The sequence below is a fragment of the Pygocentrus nattereri genome, chromosome 3, assembly GCF_015220715.1.
Source record: "Pygocentrus nattereri isolate fPygNat1 chromosome 3, fPygNat1.pri, whole genome shotgun sequence".
Taxonomy (NCBI): Eukaryota; Metazoa; Chordata; class Actinopteri; order Characiformes; family Serrasalmidae; genus Pygocentrus; species Pygocentrus nattereri.
The window spans coordinates 24,027,588-24,051,680 of NC_051213.1; the positions used below are offsets into that span (position 1 = coordinate 24,027,588).

Genomic DNA, 24,093 nt, shown 5'->3' on the forward strand with positions numbered 1-24,093 from the left:
TATGGGCAATTTACCATGTCCACTTGACCTGACGGCATGTGTTTGGACTGTGGGGTGGAAACCGGAGTATCCGGAGGAAACTCACACAGACACGGGGAGAACATGCAGACTTCATGCAGAAAGGACCCCGGTCACCTGGCTGGGGAATCGAACCCAGGCCCTACTTGCTGTGAGGCGACAGCGCTACCCACCACACCACCATGACGCCATCTTATTAGAAATTTAATATTAGAAATTTAAATGTTAGCAGGTGGTCAGTCTTTTAACCCTACCTATCTGCTTGAACTAGACACTTGCCATCTTTTCTTTGCTGCAATCTCATTAAGACCTGAGCTGATGTTAAGTGTTTATGTTGATTGAACTGTAGCTGAAATGCAGCTAATATGGTAATATGGCAGGTGTGGAATTATGTAGAATTGTGTAACTGCTGTCCTATAGATTTTTGTTGAGGTAGGAGAGTGCACATAATGTTGCAGTGCATGTTGGGGACTGTAGTGCAGCACATTGTGAAACAGGCTAATATTAATAGATAATTAAAATACTTTTGTGGGCCAGAGAGTATTGTGTTTGCCACATGGGGATTAGGTGGATTGAATAACATTGCAGTGGAGAGGAGTGGGTTTTGTTCCATGTCAGAAAAGTGCTTCTGCACAGCTGTAAGTAAAGTTTGTGTCATAGTTTTGATCCCTAATCCACATTTCAAGCTTTATGTCTTGTTGGAGTCCTTTGATTGGTTGATTGAGCTGTAGTTGAGTGTTCCCTAAAGCCAGACACACACTGTGCAATTTTAGAAATCTAGTTCTTTGGTGACTCACACAGTATGTTTGAATAGACCAAGTATGGACAACGCCTACGATTTATATAACAACACTGTACAAAAACACTTCATCCATGCTATTTGAAATGCAGCCCCAACACCAAGCTCTGTCTATAGACATTTGTTAAAAAGCTGTTTCATTCAAAACAACACACTGAGTACAGTACTGAGCAAATATGCTAAGAAACTGTGCTACAGGAGCTTAGCTAAGTTGTGCCACTCTGTGCAGTGAATCTAAAACAGGCAGTGATAATAGAACGATACACTCTATACAGCCTATTTTACAAAGGCAATTAAAAAAAATCATTGTAACCTTTTATACTTCACAGAACAAACAGAATAAATTAAACAGAATAAATTATGTATACATGTATTATGTATACATACTGGCAAGAAATATTGCCTCCATTTACCTAGCCTACATATCCCCATCCGTAAAGGGTAATGTTTTTGATTGTGTATGTGTTTACAAATGGTACAAAATCACACAGTCTGTTCCTGGTGGGAATATGCCAAGGTGGATTGTTTAAAATGACAATAATGCAGCTGCACAATCTGCTTAGAATTTAATTCAGAAAAACAACAAGAATAATGTAATCAGAAATTGTGATAAAAAAACATGTTTGGTCTTTGTTGCTATTTGCAGTGTGATTGGTATGACTGAGTTAGCTTTCTTGGAAAATTTGTTTTCAAATTAATAGAAGAACTGAAATGTTAACTTGCTTAAGAAGCCTGTTAATGAATCTGGAAGCTTTTAACGTGTAGCTTAGAGAAAACTGAATGGTATGGTAGTTGTAGAGAAGGGAAATGAAAGCTACACATGAAAATGTAAATGTGCACTGTGAACGTCTTTTTGTGTCTCACATGTTAATGTACTGATGTATCAGAGGGCATTTCCTGAAGGCTCAACTTCAAGGTTAGATTCAGAAATTAGGAGTGAGCATAGTGTAACTGTTGGTTATGTGTAATTTTAAGCAATAAAACGGTACATGCTAGACACACTAAAAGAACCTTGCTTGTTTGGGGTTGTTATTTGTCTTATCCACCTCCATGGATGGGCTTCTTTAAGTCACTTGTCACTTTGTGTTTGTGCTTAACTGGTATAAACAAAACTGACTGGCTTAAGTGGAGTGCAGAGTAAACAAGCCTGATAAGATCTAATCTGTTTTGTGCGGAGTGGCAGTTAAGAAATAGATATCAGAGAACAAGCATGTTATACCTTGTGTCGGGTCTCATGGAAAACATTTGGAACATGTTTCCAGTCCACTTGTTAGTTGTAAACGATGAGGAAATGAAAAGTCTCTAGGAATCTTTCTTCTGTTCTTTTCTGTTCAGTGGGAAAGCCCCATTTGAAATGCATTTTTAGTGTCAGCAACCCACTGCTTCAGAAAGTATGGCCTAGAATTTCCTACAACAATCTTCTCCATTAATGTACAGGAACTGCAGTAAACTTGAGAGTGATGATTGTTGATAGATTATCTGTTGAATTTAGGAATGAGTGTCTTTACAAGTAAAGCTGCTCATTTTATGGTACATATACAATATCATGTATTCAGTGCTGTTCTCTGTTTCTCCTGTTATACCTCTGTAAAACACATAGCAGCAACATTTTCATAGGACAGCTGAACATACTCAGAGAAGAGAGATTATTGTTCAGGCCTAGCAGTATTCTACTCCAACAGGGAGAAAGGAACAAAGTCATCCTTTCCAACAACTGATTGGTGAGAACACGGCCAATTGGGTTCTTATGGGTTCCAGGCCTCAAATAACTGTGGCATCACTGAAAACCTTCTTAGCTGGGACTTAACTTGGGGAATTTATAAACGTTGATGTTGAAGTGAGTATACTTTCATTGGTAATTACATTATTAAGTGTTTTGTTCTGTTTGAAAATGTGAACAAATGGACATTCTTACACACACACACATTCAGTTGTTGGCAAACATTGTAGCATTTGAGCCGTTAGTGGTCCCGCCAAGCACAGCTTGTCATGATGTCATCATCCAAATATATAAGCCTGGTCTTTTATTTAGAGCAGCAGGAGTTCAGACAACAGCAGTGAGCTGACCAGAAAGTTACGTCTAGAATGTGAGTCTGCGAATTACCCTGTACTAAAGCAAACCACATGTTCTGTTCTTCAGCAGCTTCGCACTAGACGTCAGAGTATGAAACTTCTAGTAAGTACAATATGAATGTATTGGTCTTGCATTACAGTGTTCATATTGACCAAAATGTGGTATAGACTATGGTATAGATCAGGGGTGCCCAGTCTTATCTGCAAAGGGCCGGTGTGGCTGCAGGTTTTCATTCCATACAAGCTGAAGCAAACCTGATTCTACTTGTTTAATCAGTTGGTCTTATTCTTCAAACATTTCATCAGGTTACCTCCTGCTTTGTTGGAGTGAACACCTGCAGCCACACCGGCCTTCTGCAGATAAGATTGGACACCCCTGGTATAGAATATATATATATATACCAATATACCATACACCATATGGTATAGACTGTGGTACATTGTAATTATAAAGACAGTTTGTTGTTTTGACAAATTTTCATCTATTTTTGTGCAAATCATGCGACTGTATTCTAGAAGATATGAGGATATGTTGGTGATAATGATGACTATGACAGTCATATGTGGTTGTGGTGTTTTGTAGCTGTTTACGGGCTTGGTTTGAAGTTTGTTGGTGTTATTGTGGGTGTGATGGTAAGAATATCTTGCGTGATGACGGATTTGGAGTTTTTGGTCATGCTCCCTTTCATAGTGTTTGTCTCTCCCTTTTACTCATCCTCTGCGTTTTTCTTACTCTTTCCTCTCTATCTGTCTCGCTCACTCCCTCTGGCTTTCTCACTCTCTCTGGCTTTCTTTCTCTCTGTGTGTCTGTTTGTCTGTCTCTCTCTCTCTCTCTCTTTCTCTCTCTCTGTCTGTCTCTCGCTCGCTCTCTCTCTCTCTCTTTCACTTACTCCCTCTCTCTGTCTCTCTCCTCCTTCCCCACTCACTTCACAGAAATACACCCACTCAAACACAAACATTCATATCCGCTGTATCTCGTGGTGGCTCTCATTCATGCTGTAGCTGTGAAGAGCAGTACTTGGCTGAAGGACTGCACTGCCTCCTGTCTCCTGTTCTTTGCGCTGTTCTGTTTGGACAACTGACACAGACTAGGATTATAAGACTTCTTCACTGTGAGTACTTCACTGTATGTATTTCAAATCAGGAAATTGTGGTTGTTGATCTTTTTCATTGTGTGTGTGTGAGAGTGGCAGTCTGTAAAGAGGTGGAGCGTTACATTTACACAGTGTGTAGTGTGTGACTCAGGTGAACTCTTGGTGCAGGGGAGTTGATGCTAGCTTGGTACGTCATTCTGCACACAAGTAACTGGTCATTTTGGTCACTGGTATTTTATAGAATTTAGTGTTTTCTCAGCATGTTTTCATATATTCACACAGTCCCATGCCAAAATGACAAAACATTAAGCCAAATGATCTTAACAACAAAGCATTCGTCTGTGAATTAGCTAGAATTTAAGAAATAGATAAAGTAACATGGTATGGGATAGATTTCCCTTTGATTTCCTTCCATTTTAATTTTCTTTTACTATTATGCTTTTGTGATGATACCTGTTGAATTACTATTGAGGTTTTCTCACTTTTTACTTTTTTGTTTTTGGAAAATCTGTTGTGTCTTTGCAGAGTTAAAGACCTTTATGTTTGTGTCTCCCAGTCTGGATCTCTGTCCATCAGAGAAAGGATGGTGAAGTGTAGATAAAGGGCACTTTGAAAAGCAAAGAGAGAGACGTCCTCATTAACGTTGCTTTGTTTCTAAGAGGTTAAACGAGGAGAGACCAGAGAGGTGACTGTAATGAGAAATTAAAGAGGCACCGAAACGCTGCTGGAGGATGACTAATCTTATCAATGCTCTCCATGGCGGCTGAGGGGGCGGGCCTGTGCGTTTGTTAGGGTGCAGCGGGGTGTCTGATTCACACACACTCTTACTGGTGGCGGCTCCGTTTCATTCACTTCCTGATGTGGGTGGATTCTTCCTCTCAATGTCGCACTCTGAAAGCCAGGGGAGCAGGTGATTGACGGGGCCGCGCTGAAAGTTGATGTGGGCGGCCTGGCAGTGGAAGCAGTTCCACTTGCTGCTCAGAATAAGTGAATGAAACTGATACTGTTCATAATTTAGTGGATGTATTTTGCCTTCATGAATTATAGAGCAGCATATGTGTGTGCCCACATGGGGCTTATTGTAAATTTGACCAGCACTTTTTCAAGTTATTTCTAACTTTCAGTGTGTTCTACTTTAATCCCTTTGGGATGCCATGCATCATATTGCTTATTTTAGGTAAGAGAGAAAATTTTATTATTATTATTTAGTCTGAGTAACTACTTAGATAAAGATATACTCACGACTTGGTGAAAGAGAAAAATCACAGTTTTCTTTACTGTGATTCATGGTGGCTTTGACTCCTTGAAACTCCAGACTTGGGTTTTATGAGCAGTGTTTCTCTGCCATCTTCATTTGTCTCCAGGATTTCTGAAATAGTGTCTCCATTATAAAATGGCACAGTGTGGAGAATAAATTTTACAGACTTTTCTATTGTCATTTAAACAAATCTCTTACCTTTGTGATTTAGTATATTGCAGACCTTCTTTTTCACTAATTATTTATGACATTCTACCAAGTTGTCTTAAAATTATCTAAAAGTTGGTATGTTGTAGTAAGTATCTCAGTAAGTAACCTTTCGTTTATGTAGTGCCTTTAGAAGAGCCCACATTGAGTAAAACTGCTTTACAGCCATAAAACTTCTCAGTCTCCTTTTTGCTTTAACCAAGACCAAGAGACAGTCATAAGAAGCTGATCAGAGGACCTCAATGATCTAGAGGTCATATGGATTGAGCAGGTTAGTGTTATAAAAGGGAGCCTCGCCATTACAAGCTTTAAAAACAAACATTAAAGCCTTGTTTAGGGTTCCAAAATGTCAGGGAAGCAAATAATGTAAAGCTAAAATGAGTCTGGTATGACCTCTGCAGTTTAGACCACAATGTATCTGTGCAGTAGATTGTATTCCTGAGGTTCACAGAGATATCACAACACAGGCTAGCAGTAGGATGTGTTCAGTGAACATCCGTGTGAGGTCCTTATTTTATGAGCGGAGTCACAAGGTGTAATCCTATACAGTTTGTTTCATGCTGTTTGAGAGGGATATAATGGTTACCTCATATGAGAACTAAGACATTGAGGGTTTTCAGTCAGAAAATATCAGTGTGAATTAATCTCCTCAATACAGACACATGGTTGATGTAAAATGGTCAAAATTCTTCCCATTTTTTTAGATTTCTGTTATGAATTGTTATTAATTACTTAGGTTGACTACATTTATTTCCCACCATTGTTAGGTCATATGTTGACATTGCATTAGGTGCATTTTCATGTGTTGGGTTGAGACACATTATGGGTCTTACATAAACAGCGAAAGATTAAATTTTTGACATCTTTAGAGGTCAGCAATGAGTAATGTTTAGTTTATGGGTTTGAACTGGCTTTCTCTTCAGCTGAAAGCTACTAAATATCATCAGCTCAGAAACAAGATAACTAATCAGCCGATTTGGCCATTTTTGCCTTGTGCTTTAATAATTTTATTCAAGACAGATTGTTTATCGCAAGCATTTACATGGCATTTAATCATCAGGCTAAGTTGCATGATTGTGACTGACCTAGTTGGACCACATGAACACCTTGATTCATCAAACCACCCACAGGTACCCATTTGAAGCATCTGTGATTTGTCAGAATGCACACAGCACACTGTAAAACACAGTGAACTGTTAAAGGGTTCATATGCATATTTCAGTCTTCATGAGTAACACAAAAAAAACTTTAAACATTAACCCTTAAATTCCCTTATTTTACAGTAAGGCTTATTATTCAGTAATTACATTCTTATTGTATTCTTAGATTACATAAGTGTGCTATAAAACTTTGGGCCCGCTGATGAGCCCTGGCCATGTAAGGCGGTTAACAAGTGATATTAATTAGCTCAGAAAATGTAGACATAAATATCCATTCCTGTCAGTCGGAGTAGAAGTTGCAAGTGCTGCTGGAAGATTTAGCCAGGCTGGTCATTCCGGACACTGACCATTCTCTGTAAGATCATGCAGGGTCATGATGTCTTTCCCTCTATGTTTTTTCATGATCATGTTGATGTTGCTGCCAGTACAGACGGGTGGGGAGGTGTGCCTTTGACTCCTGTAGCGTGGCATTCAGAGGGGTCTACCGGTGCCAGTGAGCCTCCCTCTGCTTTGTTTTTGATGAACATGTTGGACACTCAGTCAGGGGCACATGGGGTCGTGAGGCAGTGCCACTCACGTGCCGAGGTCAGCCTGTTTCCCCACTTCCTCCTGCCAGCGTGCTGCTGTACTCACAGAGTTTGCTGGGGGACAAATTTAGACCTCCAGCTCACCCTCCATCTGCCATGGCTAGCTGTAGGCCCGTCTCTATGGGAACCGCCGCCAGGTTGCCAGGAGTGAAAATGGGAAGAGAGACAGTACAGTTTATGGGCCTTTTTTGTTTTCTTTTTTCCTCAACAGCCTTTTTCATTCATTTATCCCCATTTCTCCTTTGTTAAACACAGTTTTATGAAAACATCCTCAGGCTTTTTAGAGCATTTTTTGCATGAATTAAAAATTTGGAAGATGGACATTTTACTCTTAAAAATAAACTCAAACAGTATTACTCACATTTATACTTTTATATCTTGCTTGGAATGACAATTAAGTGTTATTGATACATTTATTCATTCATTCTTTAATTTATCCTAAAACTCCAGCTGCTCTTACATTGTGTGAAAATTATATGGTGAACAGATAAATAGAAATGGTTGGTGTTTTTTTTTTGTTTGTTTTGTTTTGTTTTTTAACCTCAAGGGTAACTTTAAAAAAAAGCTGACAATTAGGTTTTTTCTTGTTAACGTTTTGGAGATTTTAGTCAGACAGTGACAATACGCAGAAAAAAGGGACTTTTCTGTGAAGGTGGCAAAGTAGTCTTTTCGTAACAGACTTCATTAAACTAAAAAAAAATGTTTCTGTGACATCAATATGAAACATTCATAATGATTTATTGGTTTCTCATCTTCTTTTATGTGTATAGTTTCATCCATATGTATATAATAATAATAATAATAATATAATAATAATAATAATAATAATAATAATAATAATGTATATTACATACAGTAATGTTCAGCTATGGGCTTACATGCTGTGTCAACTGCAGGGGAAACAGCCCTTTCATTTTCCATGTAGGCCACATACATTGAAAGGACCATCTGTATCAATACTTGATAGTATTGATACAGTTGTTACAGTTGCAGCCATTTATATAAAAGAATAAACACTTTAATAATTTAAAACAATATAGAGAAATTTGCAGTATGTACATGAGGTTTAAGTACTTATGAATACAGTAAAGTATTTAAATTATTTAAATTAAGTTAGTGTCCCTCTGAGTTATTGCACACACTGTTGTTATTATTGCACATACGAACAGTTATGTATTGAGTTTTGTGAATCACACACCGAGGGAGGAGTTATAGAGTTTGATGGCCACATGACTTCCTGTGGCGCTCTGTGGTGCATTTTGGTAGAGTGAGTCTTGCACTGAATGAGCTCCTGTGTCTCATCACCGTGTCGTAGAGTGGGTGGGGGCCATTGTCCATAATGGCCTGCAGCTTAGACAGCGCCCCCTTCTGACGCTGCCGTCAGCGAGTCCAGCTCCACACCCACAACATCACCGGCCTTGCGGATCAATTTGTTAAGTCTGTTGGCGTCTGCCACCCGAAGCCTAGAGGCATAGAGGATAGCACTCCCCACCAGACTCATAGAAGATCCTGAGCATAGACCGGCAGATGTTGAAGGACCTCAGGCGCCTCAGAAAATAGAGACGGCTTTGGCCCTTCCTGTAGAGGGCGTCAGTGTTCTTAGCCCAGTCCAGTTTATTGTCAGTATATACACCCAGATATTTGTAATCATCCACACTGACCCCCCTGATGAACACAGGGGTCACCGGTGCCTTGTCCCTCCTCAGGTCCACCACCAGTTTCTTTGTCTGTGTCACATTGAGCTGCAGGTGGTTCCCCTCGCACCATGCGACAAAGTGCTTCACCGTCGCCCTGTACTCATCCTCAACTCCCTTGCTGATACATCCAACTATTGCAGAGTCATCAGAAAACCTCTGAAGGTGGCAAGTCTCTGTGCAGTTGCTGAAGTCCGTGGTGTAGAGGGTGAAGAGGAAGGGAGAGAGGACAGTTCCTTGTGGAACTCCAGTGTTGCTGACCACTCTGTCCGACACACAGTGCTGCAGGCGTACATACTGTGGTCTGCCAGTCAAGTAGTCAACAATCCAGGACGCAAGGGGGGCATCTATTTGCATCACTGTTAGCTTATCACCCAGAAGAGCAGGCCAGACGGTGTTAAATGCACTGGAGAAGTCAAAAAACATGACCCTCACAGAGCTGGCTGGCTTATCCAGGTGAGCATATAGACGGTTGAGCAGGTAGATGATGGTGTCTTCAACTCCCAGGCGGGGCTGATGGGCAAACTGGAGGGGATCTAGAAAAGGCTGGACTATGGGTCAGAGCTGATCCAAGACGAGCCTCTCCATGGTCTTCATGACATGAAACGTCAGTGCCACTGGCCTGTAGTCCTTGGCATCACTGGGTCGTGGCGTCTTTGGAAGAGGAACAATGCAGGATGTCTTCCACATCATGGGGACCCTCTGGAGACTCAGGCTCATGTTGAAGACATGTTGAAGTACTCCACAAAGCTGGGCGGCACAGGCTTTAAGCACCCTGGGTGGAGCCTTAAGGGCCTGCAGTCTTGTTTGTGTGAAGTCTCTTCAGTTGTCTTCTCACCTGGTCAGCAGTGAGACTCATTGTAGAGGTGATGGGTGGGGGAGGGATGGAGGTGTGAGCTGTCACAAGGCTATCAGGATGAGGGTGGGGGGGGTGGGGGGGGTGGGGGGGTGAGTGGAATGGTCTGCTGAGGACCGGCAGCAGAGGAGTCAGGCTCGGGGGGACAGAGCCTGCAGTGTCAAATCTGTTAAAGAACAGATTTAGCTTGTTGGCCTCGTCCACACTGACCTCTACTCCTCCGTTGTTGCTGGACCTGAAGCTGGTGATGGTCCTCATTCCATTCCAGACCTCCCTCATGTTGTTCTGCTGGAGTTTCCACTCCAGCTTCCTCCTATATTTGTCCTTTGCCTCCTTGATAGCTGTAAATAATGTAATTGGTATACTGACTAATGTACTGGTGGAGTAGTGGAGTCATATCTGTCTATCTGTCACCCGTCTATACCAGTCTATCTGTTCAACTCCCCCAGAAGAGGTGAGCATACAATTTATTTTGAAATTGGCAGCAAAAAGTTAACAACTCATTTTGTGCATGAAAATGTTACAACCCCATGTGTAAGCTTTCAAAAAAAAATGTGAACCACTTGAGGATGATTTCATGTTTGGTGTGCCATCGCCACTGTCCAAAGAAAAACATAAAATGTCCAAAATAGTAAATGGTTAACTTATAATGTAAGATAATGTGAAGAGGTTTTAGCGATTTTGGAGGATTTCTACTGATCAATTCATCATGAAATTTTTACACAACATAACGAACAGATGCCATGTTCAAATGATACAGAAATCTACAAATGGAGATACTTTTTTTTTCACCGGACAGCGAAGACTTATATACATGTAGAATTTAGAAATGTCCTAATTACAGGTTTTCCGTGCTTTGTGCAGTCACTCTAGTGCCATGAATTATTCATAGCATGTATTCCCTCTTTCTAAACTCCCATAATCACCCTGTTTAAAGGTTTTGTCAATACTGTGTCTGAGATGATTAAGTCCTACACTGATCATGGATGCATTCACAGACATCTATTACACAAGCAATATCTTTTGCTTCACTCACTCACCCATCCATTTTCTACTATGTTCGCATCTATGTATAATCATTTTCATTTTGCTTTTCTGTGTACAGACCATCCAGTCATAACACTTGCAAATTAATAAACTGAAGAATTTGTCCTCGAAGGGCTGGGAGGCTACTTGCTTATAGATTCACAGCCAGACCTTTTGTATGAAGACTGAGGGCAAAAGTTACACAAGAAAAACAGAGAGGAGAGAGACGTTGTAGAGTCTTGTTACAAAGTGTTGTAGAGTCTTTGTTACAAAACAGTGTGTGTGTGTGTGTGTGTGTGTGTGTGTGTGTGTATATGTATATATGTATGTATATATATATATATATATATATATATATATATATATATATATTAGTGGCAGCAAACAACTCACCACACTTCTTTTTAATTATGTTTAAAATTTTGTTATAATAGTGAATTGTTAACCCTGTATTGTGACTTGAATAAAATCATTACACATCTAGTTCAAATTCAAATGTAGCTTACCCATAATTACTCAGATTACCATAGCAAATTGCATACTGACCAGAATATGAGTAAACCTGCAGATGAAATATTTCTTTAATTGATTAGTACATTTAAAACCATTTCCAAATGATATTTATAAGGTCTTGTCAATTCATAAGTAATAAATGTTTGCTGTTGATAAAACCATTCTGTAATCAAAGCATATCTCAGCTCTGTACTAAATCTCATTAAATTGTTGTGCATCGTTCAGCTTATGCCAGATGTTTAGGAGAGCAAACTCACTCAACAATTTGTCAGGCTATTTTGAGGCAAATTTTTGACTCCTCAATTTTTTACTCACTATCTCTGTGAACACCCAAGTAATGAAGCTCAGATTTGCAGTGTTTTTTGTGGACATATGGGAATTAAGGAAGATGCCTCATTACAAAAGCCTGGAACATTAAATAATTTACCAGATTCAAAAAGGGAGCTCCCTCTCATCTCATCAGTGTCCTCCTTACCTCCAGCAGGGCTCAAAACAAACCTAAATAAACTGGTGAAAATGAAGGCTGTATTCTGAAAAGTCATAGACATACTAAAAGGCTTCAGCTGCACCCTCTTAAAAAAGCACTACCAAGCAAACAGCATCCAGCATAAAGAAGCACTGATATTCAGGGGGGGCACAAAATTACCTTGTGTCCCACCCCCAGTGGATCTTTTAATAAAACTTTGAGACTAATTGTCTTAGATCTACAGCACCATCTATTGGACAGAACTCTGCTAGGATGTTCTAAGTCTTTCCTCAATATGTTATCAGTCCTAGATATGCTTGATTTCAGTTTGGTGAAAACCTTAGTAATTTTGCAACTGGATACACTGCATTCTTTAGTGCTAACCATCAACATGAGGCATAACAACTCAGAGGGACAGTATTGTAAGTTTATTGCATACTTGGGGTGCAAACTGCCATTTTAGGAGAAGACCTGTGGCAATATTATGAGGAGCAGTCCCACATTCTAACATGAACATTTTCCCCTTGTAATGAATGCTAAACAATGGAAATGTATATTCATGACGTTTTTGAAGTGATTCAGAGAGTTTAGTGGAAGAAGCAATAATGCTGTTATCAATATCTAACTTCCCTTCAGTATTGAAGAAAAACCTTGTAAGATGACTGTGTGTTCTGTTTGTAAGTGTTACAATTGCTCCTTTAAGTCCATTGACTATTGTGAGAGGCTTCATCTTTTGAGTTTTCAAATATGAGAATATTGGCTCCACTCAATTGAATCCCTTTTCAGAACAAATCTTGCACTGAGTGTTTAACACTGATTTTATAATCCGCCTCTCTTGAGGTATTCAGAATTAAATACTTCAAAAGAGCCTTAATAACTACTTTATGTGAACTGGAATTGTTTGTATATATGTCATGTCTGGAATAATACCGTATTCACTGTATATTACCCTTTTGGGTTCTGTACACTTCTGATCTTCAAGTAATAGGTGGCACTTTATCTCTCTAGACAGTATTATTTCTGAGTACAACTCATATATATTCACAACAACAAAAAAAAAAAACATTCTTATTTAGGGTACATTTACAGCTCAGTTCCCAACATTATGCTGTAGATGTACCAGCAGTAAACAGTACTTAACACTAATTCTGAATATAACCTCTTATTCAGAAAGGGCTACACTAAAGCAATATCTAAATAGTCTGCTTTGGCTTTTCTACAGGGCCAGCGAAGTGCTCATTGGTGAAAACCTGGAGAAGAGAGACAGAAGGGCTTGAAAACCTGATCTCATATCTGTGGAGAAAGTAGCTCAAAAACATCCTGTGCTTTCCTTTGCCAAGCTCCATTGCCAGAACTCAGTCCAAAGGAGTGACACAATGATGAACTCTGCCAAGAGTAATTTTGGATGGAAGATAGGGAGGATGAATTTTGGCATAAATCAGAAGTAATCCTTTAGAGTGTTTTGTACATATTTTATAAATCCTCTGCTATTTTGTTCAAGATGTTTCAGTGCCCAGGTAGATCCCTGGGGCCTTGTGGCTAAGGCAATAATGTTAAGTGGACTGGTGCTCATAGAGGCATTCCCAGTGTGTCCATAAGGCCTCCTCCCCACATTCTATGGAGGCAGAGCATAGCCGGCCGGCCGATGGGGAGCGGTCTGGTGGACAACAGCAGCCTCTTTCTGAATCTTCACTTAGGAGTAGGTTGGCTCTGCCACAGGAACAGGCTACCTCACAACCAATCCATGGATCACATGGCCGCCATCAACATAGACAGCCAAAACGAAGTGATATGCTCCAAAGACAGCAGCAACAGCAGTCTCAGGTGCGGGAATCATCCTGGCAACTTCCAGATGTCCCAGGTGCCTCAAGAGGTAGATACTCTTCATCCCGTCTTGAATCCTCTACCCAAGCTTCTCATGCTCAGAGGACTCCATCGCAGCCCAGTCAGGTAGTACAGGAAGGTACCCCTTCTAGACGGGAACGTAGGCCTCAAAAGCCAGGGAAATATGTGTGTACATACTGTGGCCGACCATGTGCAAAGCCCAGTGTCCTCCAAAAACACATCCGCTCTCATACGGGAGAGAGACCTTATCCTTGCGTCCCTTGCGGCTTCTCTTTCAAAACTAAAAGTAACCTGTATAAACATCGAAAATCACACGCCCATCGGATAAAAGCCGGCCTGGCATCTAGCCGTGAAGAGCACAGTTTTAGTGGAGCTGAGAGCGGAACAGTGGGAGATGAACAAGAAGAAGCAACAGAAGCAGAAAGCACAGATTCCGAGGATGAGACTGGTCAGCGTCGACCATCTACCTCTCAGGACAGGCCAGCTCTGAGGAAAAGCTCCAAAGTTGAAATGTCATTCTCAGAAGAAGGACCAAGAACAGAGGACTCCCAAGCAGTCAAACAGAGATTAGCTATGCGACTCAGTGAAAGGAAACGAGTTCCCATAATCTCACCAGACGAGACCCCATCATCCTCACTGGGTCCTGGTAGTAAAGGTAGCACTGAATCTGGCTACTTTTCTAGCTATGGGAGTGCTGAGCTTTCCCAGGTGAGCCCTCCCAATGCCAATGCTAAATCTTATGCTGAAATTATTTTAGGAAAGTATGGACGATTGGGTCAACAGCAAAGGGTTCCACACCAACATCTTCAGTCATCATCTTCTTCAACATCTTTAGGTCAAGAGGAAAAATCTATTCCTTTCACTGTGCCTAAGACACAAGTCATTGAGCACATTACAAAGTTAATCACTATAAATGAAGCTGTAGTTGACACAAGTGAAATTGACAGTGTCAAACCAAGGCGTTCTTCTCTCTCCAGGAGAAGTAGCATTGAGTCCCCTAAGTTTTCTTCACCCAAAGATCCTTGTGTTTTTGATCCAAAGGGAGATGTTCCAGGCCCCAGTGGCAGTAGTGGACAAATTATTCTTAGTGGCTTTGCTACTGAAAGGCAGCATTCACAACTGGTTGAAGACACACTTGCTGGTCAGTGTTCCAGTGCTGTTCTTCTAAGAAGTCAATCAGTGCCAACCTCTGGTGGCCAAGATGACACAACTAGTACATCTTCACACAGCTTTCGACTCAGCCACTCTTTCGATGAACAGCAGGCTGCAGCTGCGGAGATGAGGGTCGGTCATCATCATCGAATGTTAAGACGCCAGCCTGCAATTGAGATGCCAATTGGAGCTGACCTTGTTGCAGAAGCAGGTCCCTCTACTTCTACTCTGGTTGAATCAGGGTGGAAGTGTGAGATATGTGGAACTCTCTTCAAAAAGCAGGACTGTTATGCAGCCCACAGAGTTGCCTGCATGCATAAACCTTCACATGATCAAAGTGAGAAGGAAGGTAGTGCTGTACGAGAAGATCGCCCACAAATGATGCACTATAAGTTCAAGGCAATGGCTATGGCTGTTCGAAAAAGGAGAAAAGAAGAAAGTCTTGAAGAGGACCCTCCCAGTCCAGGTCCAGCAGCTGTCTCCTTTAACATACAGTCCACTACATCAATGATTGGCACTCAAGGTGATTTTAAGGGCTTCTCAGGCCCTCCCTCACAAACCGAGCTGGAAAAAATGGGTCCTTTTAAAGAAATCTCTGTAATCCAGCACACTAGCTCCTTTGAAAAACAAGAAAGCATGTCTATAGAGAGTCAAGAATCAGAACTTGAACATGAACAATCACAGGAGCCTAAACAAACATCCACATCCAGGTTAGTTCGACAACCCAACATTCAAGTGCCAGAGATTCTGGTGACAGAGGAACCAGATACTGAGATGGTTTCACCCCCAGCAAGTACATGTGTCCCCAAAGAATTAGAAAAGGAAGAGTTCCAATGGCCTCAGCGCAGTCAAAGTCTGGCTCAGCTTCCTGCAGAGAAGCTGCCACCAAAGAAGAAACGTCTCCGTTTGGCAGAGGCAGCCCAGTCATCAGGAGAATCTAGTTTTGAATCAGTCTCTCTGCCACGCAGCCCTAGCCAAGAGAGTAATGTTTCCCATACCTCCAGCCGATCTGCTTCTTTTGATGAATCAGGAAAGACTGACTCTGAGATGCATATTGGTACATGGAGCTCCCAAGGGTCTCACATGCTAACTGTACCAGGTCCTTATCAGCACCATCATTCTCACAGGGAAATGCGGCGCTCTGCCTCAGAGCAGGCTCCTGCAAGTCCGCCACATCCTGCCCAAATAGTGGAGACTAGAAGCAAGTCATTTGACTATGGATCCCTGTCCCCAAAACCTACTTCAGCCTCTTGGAAGGAGAGGCGGAAATGTCTCTTGGTAAAGCATGCAACTCTTGGGAAGCCTGACCAGGAGGAGCCACTTTCTAGTTTACAAAGTAATCCAATTGTATGTCGATCCTACCCTCCAATTGTATGTCAGTCCTATCCTGACCACCCTGGACTCTCAATTGATGAGCACAGAACGAGCAACATATTCTACCCCCTCACTAGTCCAGATACTTTTTCCCCACGGCAGCTCACTAGATTCCTGCCAGTCACAACAACAACATCTGAAGTTCTTTCTACTCATATGTTTCAACAGGCCCTCATACATACAGTACCATCTCCACTTCATCCAAGACAGTTTCATTTACCAGAGCACTTAGTCCTTCCGGTTCAACCTTTCCCAACTTTGCTCCCTTTGCAGTACTCTTCAAGTGGTCTAACAATTCGGGTCCCCTCTGGCCCACCTGTCAGGGAATCAAGAACATCTCCTCACCTTGTACATAGTCCAAGTTCCTCATATCATCAGCTTGTTACACACCATCAGCCTCGCCCCATCATTGCTACATGCCTTGAGCAGCTTACACCAGTGGTGTCCCTTGTGGTCCCTGTGCGCTTACAGACTCAGATTTCTAATTATGGTAGCGCCATGTATACAACCATCTCACAAATTTTAGCAACAACACGGTCTCAGCAGCCAATTTGCTGTACAGCCATGGTCATAATGGGAAAGCTAGAGGGCAGCAAGCTTCAACGATCCTACCTGAGGCTCCCCACTCCTGACTTCAAGACTGGCATTCCTATGTCTCTGCCTCTAGAGTTTGGATCAGAAAGCGCATCTGATGAAAGCTCTGGACCACTGGTTGCTGGAGGAAGTAAAAGAATGCTTTCCCCTGCAGGCAGTCTAGAACTCACCTTAGAGGCACAGCGGCAACAGAAACGAGTCAAAGAGGAAGATGAGGAAGAAGAAGAAGAAGAAAGGAGAGAAAAAGATACAAAACATAGTGAGAAGGCTCAGGAAGAGAGTCAAGTGCCAGACAAGGAGGCTCTAACTGTTGGGATAGAGTGGAGAAAACAAGAGAGGGAAGTGAAAAAAACAGAGGAGTTACAGGCATCTGTGATGAACAAGCAAGAGGTTGTCCAGGTGGAAACTGAACCATTCAAAAAAGAAGAAGGAGAGGAAGAGAGCCACAGATGTGTATCAGTGTTTGAGATTAACGAGAGATCTAGAGACCCCTTATACCCCAGCCTTCACACTTCCACATCAGTGAGCTGGTGCTACCTAAATTACACCAAGCCTAACCCAACTGCACACAGAAGTCCACAAACATCAGTATATTCTTCATGGAGTGTCAGCATGTATAATCCCAACCTGCCTGGTTTGACCACAAAAATGGTACTGTCTCTGCTGTGTTCTAAACAAACATATAGCTCAGAGATGTATACCATGGCCACAGCTCCACCTGTCACCACTGAGAAATTGGTTCCTGCTAGCAACAAAAAGCCCATGGTATCAGAGGTAAGCATTATTGTAATTTACTCTATGTCCAGTATTTTATCAATGTGATTTTGTTGTTGATATCTACAGAGTGTAGTGTTGCTGTGAGTAAATATCTTATGTTTTTTTTATGGTCTGTGTCTGTCTGGAGTGTAGGTATGTGCCAAACCACCCAGCACATCTGACAAAGTGAAAGAGGAGCCTGTGAGTAAGAGGGTCGAAAAAGAGGAGAAAAGTGCAGAGGAGTCTGCAACCACCTCCCAGCAGAGTGAGGCACCTCGTATTTGCATCTTTGAAGGAGGGTAAATAGCATACTGTTTTTTCTTTATTTCTATGAAGCCCACATAGTCATTACTGAAAACTTATATCATGGTCATTTTGTTCCATTCAGTATTTATTATGAAGATGATTTAGGTTTCCTCAGAATGTCTTTTGAGTTAATGGCTTTAGCCCTGTCTAGTAATATTCCATACTCTTTTAAACTCAGTTTGTGTATCTCACATCAAGACATTAAAGCCTGTATTGATGAGGAACTCTCATGCAGATTTCAGAGATTTCACAAATGTCCATTGTTGGTCTATTTTAGCTTAGCTGGATGGATTTAGAATGAAAAGAAGCAATGAAACAGGTGAATCAAAGAGCTATTGAAACTTTTTTGTTTAGCATCATTGCTTGTTATGGAATTCATAGTTAAAAAATGTTACAAGAAGGAATATAGATAGAGCACTGATTTACTGAAGGAGATTTATTTACTAAGGGAGAGTTCCCTGGTCATTTAGGTTTTACCAGCTACCTCTAAAATGAGTGGCTGAAAGATTATTAGGTGACAACAACGTTTTACAGTCAGTGAGTTCCCTGAAAATGTATTCCTTTCTCCACTATTAGGTTATATGATAGGAAGCAACTCTGCCTCTATATTTAACATACACTATATAGCCAAATGTATGTGGACACCTTACCATCACGCTTATACAAGCTTATTGGACATTGTTTTTTTAAAAAAAAAAAAAGGGCATTAATGTAGAGTTGCTTTTCCCTTTGCTATAACAGCCTCCATTCTTCTGGGGAGGCTTTCCACAAGATTTTAAAGTGTCTGTGGAAATTTGTGCCCATTAAGTCAAAAAAGCTTTATTGAGGCCAGGCACAGATGTTAGGTGAGAAGGCCTGGCTTGCAGTCAATGTTCCAGTTTATCCCAAAGGTATTCAGTGGAGTTGAGGTCAGGGTAGGCCATTGGAGTTCCTCAACATTAGATTTGTCAAATTCGTCATGTCTTTATGCACATTGCTTTGTGCACAGGGGCTCTGTTATGCTGAAACAGGAAAGCACGGTTGTTTTACCCCAGACACTGCTATTGCAATTGTATATAAAATGGTACATATGTTATATAAAATATGTTACAAATGACAGTGCCACATTTAAAGCCACTAAGCATTTCAGTATGACTCGGTCTACTGCCATAGATGCACCGTGGCTGTGGCAGTAACACGAACTCAATTAACTATCCACAAATGTGCCCACATTGTTTGGCTTTACAGTGTAGCATTTGTTGTCAAAGAACAAAAAATGCAAACATATGGGAAAATAATGTAAAATAGATTAATTCATTCATTCATTTTCATACTTTTAGCTAAAAAAAAAAACACACAAATCGGGTGAGTGGATAGGTGGATGGACTGGTGGGTGAAGAAGTGCAAAAAGATCAGTGGATGGGTGAATGAATGGATGGATAGATGAGTGAGCAAATGATGAGTATAGGGATGTATGGGTGGATGGATGGATTGATGAGTGAACAAGTAAAAAGGATCAATGGAAGTATGAATTAATAGATGGATAGATGAGTGAACAAAATGAATGGATGGACGGACGGACGGACGGACGAGTATTAGGATCGGTGGATGGATGGATGGATGGATGGGTATTAAGATATTAGGATAGGTGAAGGGATGAATTAACGGATGGGTTTTAGGATAGGTGAATGGATGGGTGGATGGATGGACAGATATTAGGATAGGTGTAAGGATGGATGGATGGACGGGGAACAGATCAGTGGATGCATGAATGGATGCATCAGCAGATGGGTAAATAGGAGAATGGAAGACTAGATAGCATAGATGGCATAGATGGACAGATGGGTGAACAGATGAGTGATGAGAGTGGATGGATGGATGGATGGATGGATGGATGGATGGATGGATGGATGGATGGATGGATGGATGGATGGATGGGTGGAAGGATAGATTGGTGAACAGATCAGTGGATGCATGAATGGATGCGTAAAGAGATGAAGGAATGGGTGATTGGATGAGTGGATGGGTAGGTAAACAGTGATGAGAGTGGATGAATGGATAGATGGGTAGACAGAGATGTTTTTCTGCCTTGCTCATCAGCAAGGTTATCTGTTTAAAATGAATGAAGATTTTGTTGATGGCAGCGTATAAAGGCTTAGCGTGCATTATCTCTCACATTGGTCTGCTAATGGCAGTTTACAGTATTGTTATATGTGCTAACAGATGTAACAACACACCAGCCTGCAGCTTTCTTTTGTCTGTCTCACTGCCTCCATTTTGCTTATACAATTCTTCAATCATACACCCACACACTTCCTAATCACATCAGCCTCTCTTTGTGTTCTTTCTCTTTCACTCCATTTCCTCTCCATCGTTTCTCACATCTATCAGTGCCCGCTTATCTCAGCATCTCTGCTGTTTTCCCTGCTTACTCTCACTCTTCTTTGGAGGAAACAATTAATGATACTTAAAGGAAAAGCGGCAAGCTTGTATTTTAAAACATACTTTCAGTCACTCTTTGCCTTTCTTATTCTGGGTTTCTCTTGCTCACCCACTGATTCTCTGTCTTTGTTGCACACAGGTCTGTGCATACACGGTGTGCACTCCTGTTGGCACTGCTCTCTTCCCCTGTCTTCAGTTGTGCCCTTATTCAATAACACAGGCATAAATGCATAAATACTCAACAGTACTGTTTGTATAGTAGGAATGTTTTCATTTCAAGTTTAAACGAAGCTTTTATTCACATGGGCTTATGGATATGTTTTTGAGTAAAAGTTGTATATAAAAAATAATAATAATAATACTGCAATGTAATATTATAGCATGTTAGTATCAAGTATCAAAGCATGTCAATACACACCAGTACAAACCTTTGTGTATGAAAGTATACCTTCAAATCTATTTAATAGGCTTTGTTAAAATAGAAGAAGTACAAATTAATTTAATTATAATTAAATTTTTTGAATTATAATACAAGCATGCATAGTGCAAAAATATATTAACGATGTGTAGTGTCATCTTTGGTGTGTAGGTCTAATTTTAAAGCAGAACCTAACATATACATTTTCTAACAAACTCTAGCATACATAGACTGAACATTCTTTTGACATCCATTTATCACACAACATAATGAAATTAATATTCTTGTTTACTTTTTTATCATCCTGAAACAAACCACACATAAGTTTGAATCATGCGAAATCTGTGATGCAGAATAGGACATACAGAACTCAGTCATGTTTGATTTAGCAAGAAAAGTGATTATAATAAATGTGGAAGGACAGTTGGTAATTTAAGTCAAATACTTTTATATATTGCTGATTTTGTGATATTATAAAAACAGGCCTTCCTATTCATTGCTGTTTTTATTGGCAAGTTGGTCCAAACCCAGGACAAAGCATAGATTTTCCCCTTTGCTGGCAGTGGAACTGTGAACATAGCAAACATGGACAAAGGGTAAAATTGAAACTTGCCAATGAGCACTGATACTGTCTTATTTATTTATTTATATTAATATGCTCACTTTATCTGCCTGTGTCTGTGTCTCTCTTTCTAGGTACAAGTCCAACGAGGAATATGTGTATGTGAGGGGGAGGGGGAGGGGGAAGTATGTGTGTGGTGAGTGTGGGATTCGCTGCAAGAAGCCCAGCATGTTAAAGAAGCACATCCGCACTCACACAGATATCCGCCCCTATGTCTGTAAGCACTGCAACTTTGCCTTCAAAACCAAAGGTAAGTCCTGTTTCAAACACAATTTTTGTGATCTGGGATATATATCTTTACTTCGCACCCTTAATCATAAGTGTAAAATTATAAAGTGCACTGTTGGTATGTAATATGTAGTCTGTACAAAGTGCCAGAATTAAGTGGTAGTTCTTACAAGCAGCTCTAACTTAAAATGTTAAAATTCAGCTCTGTTGATTTGCTTCCTGTTAGGGAACCTCACTAAACACATGAAGTCAAAGGCGCATGGTAAGAAATGCCAGGAGATGGGAGTGTCTCAATCCATAGATGAGCTGGAAGCTGAGGAAGCAGGTAAGATCCTGAGATACAAGATTATATTGACTATAATATCAAATTGATTAACTGTGTGGATGGGGGGGGGTGTTAGGAGCAAGGACTGACATAACAATGCATACATAACACTGCAGGACAGTTTTTAATATTAATCGTGAGATATTATCTATTTTCAAGTTTCAAAGGAATGGTAGCTGAGTAATTACATGGATATATTTATGTAACTGCAGTTTCATTGTTCAGTACTCTTGGCCAGAACTTTTCTGCTTTGGAAATTGTGAATGCAGTGTAGACATTCGTAAACGTCTGTGCTGAAAAGTGCTTTTTTCAGGCACCCGTGCACCATGCACTGCGCTCTCGGCTTTGTGAAGGCCAGCGGAAATGGACTGCTCTGCTTTAAAGAGAAACATTCTGATCTGGCCTCCAATTTCAGATTGCGCTCTGTATAGAGCTGGGAATGAAAGCCCCCCATCTCTTTCTCCCTGACAGACCAAAGAGCGCCAAGGACACTTCATACAAGCACACTCCATTCAGCAGGCTTTAAATATAGTTTGTGAATGGAGGCGGCACGATTCAATTATAAGGACATGTTTGCTTGAGGATTCAAAGACGATTCAGTGGATATATAATGAAATCTGACTGCAACATGACTATTGCCCAACCTGGTGTATGTAATTGCATGGACTAAACAAAACAAAACTAACAGAACTAAACAAAAGGAATGTGCACAAGAGCATAGCAGCCATTTTAAAATTGAAGGGGACATGGCTGTCATTTGGGGATGCATGCAGCGACATGTTTGAAAAAGCATTCGACTCTCAGTTGTTGGCCAAGAATCGACCCTGATTCTCAGTCTTATCAGAGTCAAAGAGTTGACACCCCATTAGTAGTAGCAGTCCATGCATTTGCACGGACAAGTTGGCCTTCCCGAAAATTCAAGTGCACTTGAAATAGCAATATATGAACACATCCGGCTATTGCAGTTATAGGTAAAAAGCTCACAAACATATGTTGATAGATTTATGAGTAAACTTTAAAAAACACCAAAACAACATCTAAAATGCTTATCTGCTCTAAAAAATACATTAACGTTCCAAAACTTGGTAGACTTCATCGCACCAATTTTATCACTCTGTCCTTCCAGCGTTTGTCTGCTGTAAAGAAACAGAAGTAGACTACATTACATGTTTAGCCTAAACAGTTTTATAGGCTGACCAAAAGCTTAAAAGAGGTTGCAATTTGCCATTGAAATCGAGACACACAAATTACACTGCACAGACTTTTTCTAATCATGCCAACTATAGTTAAACTCTGAATACTAACTGAAGACCTAATGCAGCTCTAATATAGTTCACACTAATCATTTTATTCATATCTTTAGCTTGTGTATGCTTTTGTCACTTATATGTAGGATGGTGTTATCGGCATCCAATGAACCAGAGGTTGCAGAACTTTTTGACCTCAGGAAGCAAATAAAACCAAACTGATACTGATATCAAACTAGCAGAAAAAGATCACTCATCTGAGTTTATGAAATATCTCAGCATGGTTCCACATTAACAGTGCAGCTTATCGATGGAAAGAGATGACTGTTCTCAACAGTGGAGAAATACTGGTTATTGGTTATGTGAATGCTTTCTTCTACAAATAACAAAACCTACAAACAACAGTCTTACTAACAACTTACTAACACCAGCTCCTCCTCCCACCTCTTTCTGCTTTTTATTTCTTCATGTTATATCAGCTCTATTGTTTCATGTGTTTTGATTGGAGGAGGTCGAATTATTTAGTAGATTTGTATTGTAGAACCGTCCTGCAATAGCAAATTCATAATTACAAACATTTTTACAAAAAAGGATTTGATTTTAACACTCTGCACTTTCCCTTTTCTTCTGAAGTGCTTTTTTGTCACTCTGAGAGCTCAAGAACAAATGTCTTAATCGAGCAGTGATGTCGAGGAAGCATTTGAGGTTAATGTCCGAGCATTAGAAATTAGCAAATAAACTACAGCATTAGCCGTGACAATGCAGCTCTGATTGGTCAGCCAGCTTATTAATGCATCCACGAATCTTAAATCTAGCAAGTTCTGTTTAAAAGCGTCGCAGTCAGTCAGATTCAGACTTGATATTACTAACGGTTTTAATATGCATGTGTACATTTTAAATATTGTGGGTTTTTTTCCTCAGTAAAAATCTGTGACAAGGCCTTAAACTCACCACACATTTCACAGTCATCATGTGGCACAAACACAATGATGATACACAGCTAAAGAATGACTGCAAAGAATGTTAGTCGCTCGCTTCATGTGAAACCTATGAA

The 24,093-nt window shown here is 40.6% G+C and overlaps 1 protein-coding gene across 3 annotated transcripts in view; it reads left to right on the top strand.

Moving 5' to 3' along the window:
* Nucleotides 1-24,093, top strand: part of LOC108443422 (HIVEP zinc finger 3) — a 59,384-nt gene that overhangs the window by 31,735 nt on the left and 3,556 nt on the right. The window contains exons 1-5 of one of the 3 annotated variants that reach the window (XM_017724075.2): nt 3,785-4,002; nt 12,974-17,490; nt 17,626-17,771; nt 21,314-21,489; nt 21,694-21,792. In XM_017724075.2, the coding sequence (XP_017579564.2) occupies nt 13,369-17,490; nt 17,626-17,771; nt 21,314-21,489; nt 21,694-21,792 (4,543 nt within the window). In that variant the 5' untranslated portion in view covers nt 3,785-4,002; nt 12,974-13,368. Of the gene's footprint in view, nt 1-3,784; nt 4,003-12,973; nt 17,491-17,625; nt 17,772-21,313; nt 21,490-21,693; nt 21,793-24,093 lie in introns of those variants that run through there. The other 2 variants (XM_017724074.2, XM_037536860.1) reach the window with 2 other exon arrangements.